The sequence below is a fragment of the Pelobates fuscus genome, chromosome 6 (genome assembly GCF_036172605.1).
Source record: "Pelobates fuscus isolate aPelFus1 chromosome 6, aPelFus1.pri, whole genome shotgun sequence".
In the NCBI taxonomy this organism is placed as follows: domain Eukaryota; kingdom Metazoa; phylum Chordata; class Amphibia; order Anura; family Pelobatidae; genus Pelobates; species Pelobates fuscus.
In genome coordinates, this window is record NC_086322.1 from 102891032 (window position 1) to 102903427 (window position 12396).

Below are 12396 nucleotides of genomic sequence, written 5' to 3' on the forward strand. Positions count from 1 at the left end.
GATCTGATTGTGATTTTAAAATTAGTACAATTCCTTACCAATGCCGGCAGACCGAGGACGAGAATACAGTTATGACCACGGCAGTATACCATAGGCACCCCAAGTAATCCCCCTCCCCTATTAACCCAGAAGTTTGTAGGTATTAACACCCTTTGAAGGCGGCTGACTACTTTTTCTGTACTGTACAAGTGAGATTATTATACATATTATAAAACGTGCTGTATAACTGATATGTTTTGGTTACAATGCAATGACCAATGTTACACTGTTGATGACATGTCTTATGGCAAGTTGTGCACCTTACAAAGCACAACAAAAATAAAGAATTAAAAAAAAAAAAAAAAAAAAAAAAATATATATATATATATATATATATATATATATATATATATATATATATATATATATATATATATATATATATATATATTTTTATCCCCAGACCAGAATGAATTCTCCTTTTCATACATGACAATACCTTACTGGCCACCGCTGACTGACATTACACATTGTTACCTATAACAATTCCCTAATCCTTCTTCTGTGTTGTTATGCCAAATTCAATACCGCTTAGGGTGTAAGTTGCTTGTGCATGCTTTACACCAAAATACATAATTTAGCATTTTCTACATTAAATTTCATCTGTGTTTGGATTGCCCTTTTCCCCCAATCTATCCAAATCCCTCGGCAGCAAAATAATATCCTGCTCACATTGTATTATTTTACAGAGTTGTGCCATCTGCAAACACTGAAACATGACTTTCAATGCCTATTCCAAGATCATTTATAAATGTTAATCAGAAATATTTGCTTAAAAGGTTGACCTCCGACATAATAATAAACATAGGGGCCTAATCGTACACTTTCGTTTTGGGCCTATTCTAGGAAGCAGAAGTCAACAAATAGTCCTGTTTCATATAAAATTATAAATGTTGTTTTAATTACTGCACCAAGACATTAGTAGCAGAGTTGCAAGGTGAGGCCTCCATGGATCGGATTTTTTCAAGCTGACGGCTAATAGAGACACGTCCGTGGCACAGACAGAGTATAACTTTGTCAGATGACGAAGCCCAATAGGAAAGCACTGACTCAAAGCTTTCCTATGGGGAATTTTGAATACTTGCATAACCACGTGGTCATGCTCATTAGGTCCCAATGCTCGTAGAGGAGCATTGGGACCTAATGCATCAAGGCATGGACCTGCATCATGTCTGTGGGGTAGGTGAGGGGAAGAGCACAGAGACTCCTTTGAATGAGGTGTGAAAACATCACTATTTTATTTTTTTTGGCTTGGGGTGGGGGAGGATACTTCAGGGTTAGAGTTGGAACACTCTAGTGTTAGGAATACAGATTTGTATTCATAACACTATAGTGTTCCATAAACACCATCAAATTCTCAAGTAGCAGTACACTGATTAAAAGGAATAATAGAATATATTTTGATGGCAGAAACAAATACAGTAACTATAATAGCCCTGCAAAGGAGATGGGACTGTATTATTCTTTCACACTGCTTTGCATTGTCCGAGAGAACTATTAGACAATGACAGTGTTTCTGCTTTGGGGCTATGCCATGCCACCATTTTAAAGCAAATACAGCTATTATATAAACATGCTAGAAAGTAAACATACTACAAACTAACTGTATTTTTTTCCCCCACTAAAAACCAGAACATTTGAGAATTAAAAGGAGTTGTATACAAACAGATATGCTATCTGCATGAAAAAGGCACTTATTTAAGCACCCTTTCAGCTGCTTCACACTTATGTACTTCACCACCTTAGTGGTACACCAAACATAAAACCAGAGAAATATGATACAGTGGGTTACTGCTTTCTGTGGATGATACTTCTCCAAAGTGGAAACATGCATATACCACTGGTTCTGATTCTGTCGCTTTAAGAAATACTTCTAGAGGGTATGGCTCTGACGTATGGCATCTTGAAAACCGAGCCCCATATCTCAGACCCAACAATCACCTGTTATCAGCCTGTGTAGTCGCTAACCAACCACAAACGAGAGTGGAAACCTCATGGGTCCACCAAACGAACCCAGCGAAAAAAGAAAAACAGCCGCACAATTCCGGGTGAAATCTCTATCAAAATCGATGAAAGGAGCTTCCCCATTACATGGATATCCCGCCAATCTCCCTGGTTCACCTCACCTCAAAGTAAGACCTCGACCAACTATTTACCAAAGTAAAATCCCAGACGCCAGAGTGAAATTTCGAGTCGCCACGGCGACCTCGCACCTGGGATTTGTTGAGCCCTGACCTAGCCCGAGAACAAATTAACTTCTCCCTGACATTCCAGAATGCCATGTTTGCTCTTTATGACAAGCCTACAGCCAAAATTTGCATTCCAGTCCCCCACCACCACATTTTCAATATACAATGCCACTCACCAAGTGTTACGGAGATTCCTGTACACGGGTTGGGTACCTCTGCTGACGGATGCTCCTAGTGCTTACTGAGGGCTCCAAGCACTTCTCCAGACACCATAAACACTGCAGACCCCACGAACCGCCGCAGCTTGGTTGGGATCTCGCCATCTCCTACCCATCCTGGACCTACGACCAGGTTCCAGAGGGTGAACCTTTCTTCCTTCAGAGAGCGTAGCAGGAACAGCTCTTACAAGAGCTAGTGATTATCCAAGGGCGTATAACGAGTATAGCAATCCCTGGTAGTGATATAGCAGCTCCCTACAATAAGAGACAGAACTCAGTATTGAGGGTGAAGAGGTCTGAAGGTTTAATGGTACAGGTTGGCTTTATATACAATTCCTCAGGCCATAGGCACACACCCTGGACCTGATGGAGCACCGCATTACAAACTGTACAGACCAATAAGAACAATATAACAATGTCCGACACTCCCACATACAGCACACAGCCCTCCCCCTATGCCTGTGATATAATTAAGTTAGATAATGTACTAACTTAATTATCCCCAGGCATAAAAAACACATTTTTAAACAAAGTATAGAAAACACCCCAAAACATAACATATCTCCTGATAGCCCTGATCTGGGTGAACCGCATATCTAAAAATCACCCAGATCAGAGCAGGGGTTCAGGAAATTTATGGAAGTCTCTTTTGACCGACCGCACGCATGGTTTCATGCCCAAAATGGTTCCAGAGAATTAGGCTGTGTGGACGGTCTATTTAAAACAGTCGAATTACCGAATGGAATGGTGAATGGCCAAGTGTGTCTCTTGTTCGTGGGCTTCGATTTGCTGAACGTCATTCGACTATACGAATGAATAGTCGAATTTCACTGGAAGGTAACTGTTCAGCGGTGTTCGTGCCGTTGCGTATCCGATTTGAGTTCCACGAACTTGAAGACAAAACACAGCTGAACACGTTCAACTAAATAAGATGGCTGCCGCCACGTGTTCGACTACTTCGACACTTCGACTGTATCCAAAGTGCCATTTTGCAGAAAGGGAATGGAAGGAAGTTTAGTTGAACAAATAGACGAACCAGAGGATAGATTTATAACCCAGAGACAGAGGATCTGTCACACCAAGGATACCCCTTCTCCCCCCTATTATTTGCTCTATGTATAGAAGCACTACTAGCTACTAGTCCTCCACCATCCAAAAATCTATGACATCTATTTCTAATCTAATGAATACAAAATAGCAGACTATGCCTATATTTTTTCTTATGTTAGTCGACCGATGACTTCTTTACCTCACCTATTTAATATTCTAGAACAATACTTTAAAGTATTGGGGTATAGGGTGAATGTCTCCCAAGTCTGCAGCTTTCCCAATTTCTATGCCACAACACTCTCTATCCAATGGTAAATATTTTTATCTACCCATCTCTGGAAACAAAACACTTCTGGCAGTGAAACGTTTACCCAATTTCATCAACGTTGCATATTAAACTACATTCCCCTGCTGAAAACAGCAGAAGACCCATGAGACTGGGCCACTTTATTGATCTCTTGGCTTGGACATTTAACTACCATCAAGATAAATGTTCTCCCTAGACATTTGTACATATTACAAGACTCTCCCAATGTACAAGCTTAAGATTTTACAAAGGCACACAGCTAATTATGCACACCCCCACAGTACAAGGTAGATTGATGCTCCCGCATCTAAGAAATTACTTGTACGCAGCACAGCTCACTCATATAGTGGACTGGCACTCCTCAATGCTCGACAAATGTTGGGTGGACATAGAATGGCATTCTACTACCCAATATGCTATCTTACTTCCTCTGGCTCCCAAAAAAAGGTATGCACCAGATCTCTACACCAATGCCCCCCTCTCCTGCACTTAATGTGCATATGCACTCTACCTCACAAAAACTTGCCCTCATATCAGACTGCTCTCCACTAATGCCCTTTATATAGGAATACTTTATTACCCTGGGTATGAAATCCCAAGACTACTATAATTTCGACCAAGCAGATGTCTCACGCATAGCTGATCTTGATACAGAAGGCTAAATGAAAAATTACTTTGAACTCAAAGACCAAGCTATTCTCAATTGATTATTTTGTGATTATTTTAGATACTTACAACTGAGATATTTTCTCAAATTACCAGAAATATTACACGCCGCTAGTAAGAGACCCACATGGTTTGAAAAATAATGTATCCAAGGACTGTTCCCTAAAGCATCCATTTCTCTGATGCTCCAGGAGCTTTCAGACTCCCTTGTTAATGCATCTTACACATACATGGCAGGATGGCATGAAGATGTAGGGGAGGAGCTCTGAGGAATAGCAAGACAACTAATGGCCAACACTGGTTGAAGGCCTATGAAGGAGTGAAACAAGCTAATAGCTGCCAGAGGCCTAGTGGTCAGAAATGTACTAGCCTGACACTGGAACCAGCCAATATTTCCTTCCCAGGCAGAATTACCCAATACAGTGACAGATTGTCAGCGATATAAAACAATTCACAGCACAAATTCAGGATACCACGCAAGGTTACAATAACACTTGGTCTTCCTCGATACTCCACTTACCCTGAGGAGTGAGGTTGGGTCCCCTCAGGTTTTTTTTTTTTTTTCTTCATTCTGTTACCTTTTCTCCACCTTACTGACTAGCTGGTCTCTCACCAAAATGCAGTTTGCAAAGTGTAGTTAATTTCACAAATACTAAATGCTAAAACCAACAAAATGTCAAACAAATCGCTAAATAGAATAGCGAATGTGACACTAGTACAAGAAATAGCCGATTGTATTGTATATAGTTTTACACTTTATTTCTGAAATGGTTTTGAACATGAAACTAGTACAGGAGAAAGCACGTGTTTTGTGTACTGTTTTGTGTTTTATAGCACAAAATAAAAAGTAAAGAATTAAAAAAAAAAAAGTATGCATGAATCAGAAAATATACAACATAGTGTGATTATTGCTTGTACAACAATAATCAAACTTGTGAGAGCTTTTAGAACCAGTAGTTGCGATGGGGGGCTTAGACTGCCTACTAAGGGCCAGATCCCAAATCTGCACTTCTGCTAGGCAAACATAGAGCATCTGATAGTCTTCAGTGGAGATCTGGTCAAGCTGTCTGCCTGTTTCTGTTTTATCACAGATCACTAAATAGATTATAATACAAATTGATAGAATTACAGTCTGTCTTTTTCAAGATGACTTGTATTATAAGATAAATATTTTAATTTTTTTTTTAGTTGTAAATGCCAGGAAATGGCTTGAAAAATACTCAGGTTATTTAAAGTCATCCTGCGTATGTTTTGCTTAAATATTTCTATGCAGTGTTTACTTTGATTTCTGTTAATAAAATGCTGATTACTAATTTCTTCTTGGCACGGTTAGTCCATGGGTTATGAAGTTCTCTGTGACTAGGATTAAGTATTTTTTTTTTTTTAAATTTCGTTCTGTTTTTGCTAGTATCTTTTTCATTAGGCTGGGCATTTTACCTGGTGTTTTTTTATTTTTATATTTTTTTTGCTTTTTTGCTTCTTGGGCTGTTGGATCTGTTAAGAGATCGGATGCTAAACATTTTAAAGGAACACTATAGGGTCAGGAAACAAAAAATGTCTTCCTGACCCTATAGTGTTAAAATCACCATTTAGGTGGCTTGCCTTTCTTAGCCCCCTTGGAAGGGGTTAAAACTTGCCTTATTTCCAGGGCGGTGCGGGTCCCAATCCGTCTCCTTGGTGGCATCATCAGAATTTAACTGTATTGGCTGAAATCGGCAAGGAGCGGAATGGGGGCGGGGCCAAACGCCATTATGGCCATTCAGAAATTCCTTGAATGAATGCATCTCATGCATTTTGCCTAATATAGCTGTTTTATTTTTTTTTCTGAACTGTGATTACTAGTTTTTTTTTTTTTTTTAGAATTGTTAATTAACTTTAATATATTTTTTTCTAATTATGTGTGGTGCAATTTTGTATTTATGGAGCAAATATTTCTGGAATCTTAATTCCAGACATTAATTATTATAAAAGAAATTATTAAAGATAAAAGTAAAAATATTTAAAATATATATATATTTCATGTGCTGATGTAATTGGTGACTTCCTAACAATATTGCTCTTTCTTTGTTTTTGTTTTTTAACACAGGGCAGTGATGGAGCTCGGAGATCCTCTCTTTTAGACAGTGATGACGTTTTAACTTATTACTATGATGATGTTAGGACCATCTATGAAGTTTTCCAAAGAGGAGCTAAAGTATCAAGTAAGTATCTGTACATGTTTATAAAGGGCCATAATATTTCAAAGTGCTGTACTATTGGTTAAAACACCATGCAGTTAATAGCAAGAATATAAGATGGAAATACAGGAAGCTGGTGGGGGCACAGCCAAAAAGGAATACAGTGAGAGGGATTACACTGTGTGGACAAAAGTATTGGGACACCTGACCGTTACTCCAAAAGGGAGTCTTATGACATTGCATTAAAAATACATAGACATTAATATGTAGTCGTCGTACCCCCTTTGCAGCTACAACCGTGTCCATTATTCTGGGAAGATATTTTACAACAATTTGGAGTGTTTGTGGATAACGTTAAGCTGTAGTTGTTCTGGTGACTATGGTGTCCCTTAAAGGCTCACTATAGTGTCATGAAAACAAAACGGTTTTCTTGACACTAGTGCCCTGAGGGTGCCCCCACCTTGGGGTCCCCCTCCTGTGGCGCTGAAGGGGTTAAAACCCCCTTCAGCCACTTGCCTTATTCCAGCGCCGGGCTCCCTCAGCGCTGATGACCTCTCCTCCCCCCGCCGACGTCGGCTCCCTCTGCCGCGCGCGCATTCAAAGTGTCCATAGGAAAGCATTTCTCAATGCTTTCTTATGGACGCTCTGCGCAATGGAGGAAGACCACCACTAGAGGCTGGCTTAACCCAAAATGTAAACATAGCAGTTTCTCTGAAACTGCAATGTGCATCTGAAGGGTTAAAACCTGAGGGAACTGGCACCCAGACCACTTCATTGAGCGGAAGTGGTCTGGGTGACTATAGTATCCCTTTAAAGGTGTTTTTCTGAACTTTTCTGAAACATGCATGTTCTCTCTGCAGACACAGGTTAATTTAGCTTGCATTAATGGAATTAATTTACCAAAAATATAAATATTGTATGAATATACAAACCCCTGCTACATAACTAACCCCCTATTGCATGCTTAATAACGTTTAGCCTACAATGTATGTTACATAGAGATTATTGTTGGATATATAGACATTTCCTCCAAATGCATTTTATAGAAATCTGATTTAAATGTAAAAAAAATAATAAAAAAATGTTTTGTTTTTTTTTTTATTTATTTCAATTTTTAAAGCTTTGATTTTTATGTACCCTGTTCTAAATGTATAAATGCCACAACAACAGAAATAAAATATTGCCCTGATACTAGACTGTAAAATTTAAGTTGCAGATAAGCCTTCACTGATAGGTCTTCCAAAGTGATTACAGCCTTAATTTAGCAATGCATTAGTAAGCTAAAGATTTTAGTCTTTGATTGGCCTTTATATAAATCTGACTGCTATCCAATTGCTATTTACTTCCTCATAGATAATGGACCTTGTTTAGGACACCGGAAGCCAAATCAACCATACCAATGGATTTCATATCAAGAGGTAAATACCTTCTTATTGAGGGTTTTACAGTAACTTTAATTGTAATTTGAATGTGAATTAATGCAAAAGAGAACACTACTAATGGACTGGGTAACTGTACAGCATGAATATGAGATATATAAAATATATTCTACTCTGTAATTTGTCCTGTGGGGTGGTGACATCATCTGTGCAAATATGGCTTGTAATGAACGGAATATCTCCAACATTAGACAATACCCCCTAAACTACACTAACATTAAGAAACCACTACACTATCTAAACCATAACCGTATACTAATATTGGCCCTTGCTGTCCACTACACTAAACATTAACCACTACAATAGGCCTAAAAATTAATCATAGATATGTAGAAAAATAGTACTGCACTCTGGTCATATAGAATACTTAAATGGTTGTTTGTTTAATTAACTAAGCCACTAAAATTTTACAAACAAATTATTATAGCGTTACCGGAGGATACACTTGGTTTCCAGAAAACTTGGGTTTGTGAGACAGCTCTTTAACAGCCATCCCAATCTGTAATGTCACTAGTGATTACATATGTTTACCCAGCTGGTTTAATGGTATTGCTTTGATATTTTTGAGGCATTTGTGGTGGGTTTACCGGTACCATTGAGCCAACAGAGTGCCAGCATTATATCTAATATTTGGTAAAAACTAACCATAAACCTTTAAGCTACTATTAGTTAAACCAAAACTAAACTTAACATAAAAACAGCATCTAAATTAAAACATACAGAACAGTAAACAATGTATTGTGGTTTATTTTGTCTCCATAATCCCTCAACAGTATTATTTCGCCATAAGTATGGTTCTAGAAACCCTCAAGAACAATCTATCTACTCTACAATATATCCCAAGACCATATAGATGTATTTGAACCTGTATTGTTACATTTTAGGTGGGTGACATTCCCTCAGCGATCCAGACAGCCATTCGCCCCCTTTTATTACTATTGAGGGGCTTTGCAATGCTAACCTTTTATTTATTCTGTTCCATTACTATAATTCCATATTTAAAGTGAAGCTGTCATGTCTGATACATTTGCACAGTCTGTGCAAACTAAAAAACCCAAAGCTAACTAAAAGTCGGCTATAGGTTCTGCTGTATATTTTTAAAATTCTATAATATATTCATTTAATGTACAGTGTGTTCCAGACTGTCCTGGAACAGCCATAACATGCAGTGCAAATTATTTTAACCCACACACTGCCACACTTGTGCACATGCTACAATCGAAGAAATGCCTTAGTGAGCTTTTATGGCATTTCTCTGCGTGTGCCCAGAGCATCAAGGGGTGATGTCCCTGCCCTGGACATTAAAGTACTCTACAAATAAGTGTTCCAAGTAACTGCTTTAGTGACGTTTACTGGGCGAGGGAATGATGATCTTTTCACTTTCAGTTTTACTTTAATTTATTTTATGACCTGTAAAACAGACCTTTAAAATGCTGTATTCTATTCACTTACGATTTTAAAGATTTTTCACAATGCCCAATTTCACAAACACTTGAAAAGGTTTTTAATAAACTTTTAGCTTTTTCTTTTTCTTTTACCTTACTACTTCTTTTGTGCCAGCTCTTTTGCTTTGTTGAATTCAGTAGTTATGTAAATCCTAAAGTTGTAAAACCAGCTCTCTCAGCAACTGCAGTTTCAGGCCATGTTAATAGTTTACTGCAAAATAAACACACCTGTATTTCTGTGTCTATAGTTTTTATGCACAGGTACTCGGATAGAACGATTCAGGCTGCAGTGGTAATATTTAAAAGAAGAAAAAGTGTCACTCCAAGCTAAAACAACCATTTATGTTGAATCAATCTGAATTGTTCACATATTTCATCCAGGGCTACAAAGTAAAGACTGGAGGAGATATGCAGACTAACAGTTTTCAAAGCTCTTTATTCATAGTTGTGCTCAGAGGATGGGTTTCTGGGACTTGCAGTTTAGTTAAGTTTCATAATTATAAAACTGATAATGAACTATAAATTGCAGATAGCTTTGCTATGCTTCTGATGGCATGTCAAACTGTTATTTGACAGTACATATTAGGATGGAGGGACTGAACTTGAGCTGTACTTTTACAGGAACTGAAAAAAAATAAACTATTGTAGAATGGGGACTGTTAAAGCCATGGAGGGGATATAACATTCCGAATGCAAAAACAATACAAATTATGTATGCAAAAATATAGCTAAATATAGCTGGAGGTGCAGACCATATGCTACCTAACCTGCCACGTGCCCTCGGCAGGGGGGGAAAAAAATCTAGTTGCCGGAAACCGCATGTCTCAGGCATGAGGTGATAGGAATTCTACACCCCTGATATATGTTGGGATCAAGGAGACATAAAGAGTATCTCCTCTTTTTACCATTTCTTCACTCCTCAATTGCATCTATTGTACCAAGTAGTGAAGCACAATGCATCAGTTTTAATCCCTGAATTTTATAACTTGCACAATGAACAAAGTATGCAATTTTAATGTCTAAGTATAGTTTTTAATATTTATTTTCAGTTTTTATTTTAAAATTATCCCCTTCTGTATTTAGGTATCGGATAGGGCAGAATATGTTGGGTCTGCCTTGCTGCACAGAGGCTTCAAACCATCCTCTGAACAATTTGTTGGCATTTTTGCTCAAAATAGACCTGAGGTAAAGTACGAGTCTGTTTTTAATTTTGGGAAAATCTATTTATTTATTTTTTGTACATTTGTAACGTGACGGAGTGGGTTTGAGGAATTTAAATCTCTAATTGGGGCACACACACACAAACACACACTTTCCTCTCAAGAGTTTCCGGCGTGGCATGAAAGGGAGAATGGCTCCACCTCCGATATTTTGTTGTTGGGGGCCGTGCTGCAGGCTGCTGAGAGCAAAGTTATATGGGACCTGGCACCCATGGCCCCCAGACTTCAGTTGAGTTTATGGTGACTGCAGTGTTTATTTAAAGGGTTTCTCCAAGCACCATGATCACTTCAGTGATATAAAGTAGTCATGGTGCCTGGAGTCTGTATGTGCAGCTTCTCTGCCGTTTAAACCTATGCTGCTGTAGGTGTAAGAATGCGTACAAGGAAACTATATTTCCACTCTGATACTTATTCTTCTGTGAGAATGTGGCTTTATAACCACCTTTATTCATGCAGTGGAATTTCAGTAAAAAGAAAAATATTTAGGACTCTATATAATATATTTTATGTAATAATTCAGGTAATGTATCCTGAACATTTCCATAGACTCTATGGATAATATTTTACAGGTGATGCAGCTGCTATTGTGCTGCCATTGCATTGCTGATATGTTTGTATAGTCATGTGGTTTGAATGATATCCCATTTTGTTGAGCGTGTCAGGGATCTCTAAAAATGGCACATTGTATGTGTGTTATGCTTTAGGAAGGCTTGTGTGAGAACAAAAAACGTGCGCTTTGAGAAAATAAACTGCAATTGACCGTGCCAGCATACGTGTCCTTTTCTGTCTATCGTAAATTGTAAACCTACTCTTCCGTGGCACAATAAAACTAGGCTGTTCTTTTGTTTGTTTGTTTTTTTGTGTGTGTGATTTCTAACATCTCTTATCTTTTTTAAGACTATAAAACCTGGCCAGCTATTTTGTAATATTTGCACTACTCTCTCTTTTGTATAATTACAATGCCACATACAACTATATTTGTTTACTTTGTTATAAAGCGCTTGGTGTAGGGAGCTTCTCATGTGTATTGTATTTTTATTGAACTGATAGGTGTTCTGCATCAGTTTGCATCAGTTACAAAGAATGTATAATAAGAGATGCAATAGGCATGGTGGATTTCTCAAAGTATTCTGATCTAAAAAATAGTCTGAGGGTCAATCTCTGGGGAAACCGGTGGAACCAGCACCCTTTTACATTGTTGTACCACAATTTCATACAGAATACTTGGATAAATCTGCCCCGTTGTTTGGTTACCGCCCCAGCTCAGAAATCACAGTACCGATTTGTGTCCTTCATCCCTCAGAGGTAAACCGGGCAGAGGTGGCATTTTCCAGTGCACTGCTTCAAGAATATAGTCCTTTCACAATATCCACTGATGTATACTAACAAAACCTAATCTATTCGTGTACCTTGAGGCCTGGGTTAGGAACCACCTTTAGTGATTCACCAAAGATTGTCTTATTGACCTTTGACCTTTTTCTTCCCGTACAGTGGTTAATAGCAGAACTGGGCTGTTATACGTATTCCATGGTGGTTGTTCCTCTATATGATACCCTGGGTGCTGAGGCAATTGTCTACATCATAAACAAAGGTACTGGGAATAGCTTAATTCATGTTTTGTTACAGTGGGTCCTTCCCAATGTTTA

At 38.3% G+C, this 12396-nt stretch overlaps 1 protein-coding gene across 3 annotated transcripts in view; it reads left to right on the top strand.

Annotated features, from left to right (window-relative positions):
* ACSL1 (acyl-CoA synthetase long chain family member 1) overlaps positions 1–12396 on the top strand; it is a 101066-nt gene that overhangs the window by 45341 nt on the left and 43329 nt on the right. For all 3 annotated transcript variants that reach the window (XM_063458125.1, XM_063458124.1, XM_063458126.1), the window contains 4 exons: positions 6556–6670; positions 8000–8064; positions 10614–10715; positions 12242–12341. In XM_063458125.1, the coding sequence (XP_063314195.1) occupies positions 6556–6670; positions 8000–8064; positions 10614–10715; positions 12242–12341 (382 nt within the window). The remainder of the gene's footprint in view (positions 1–6555; positions 6671–7999; positions 8065–10613; positions 10716–12241; positions 12342–12396) is intronic.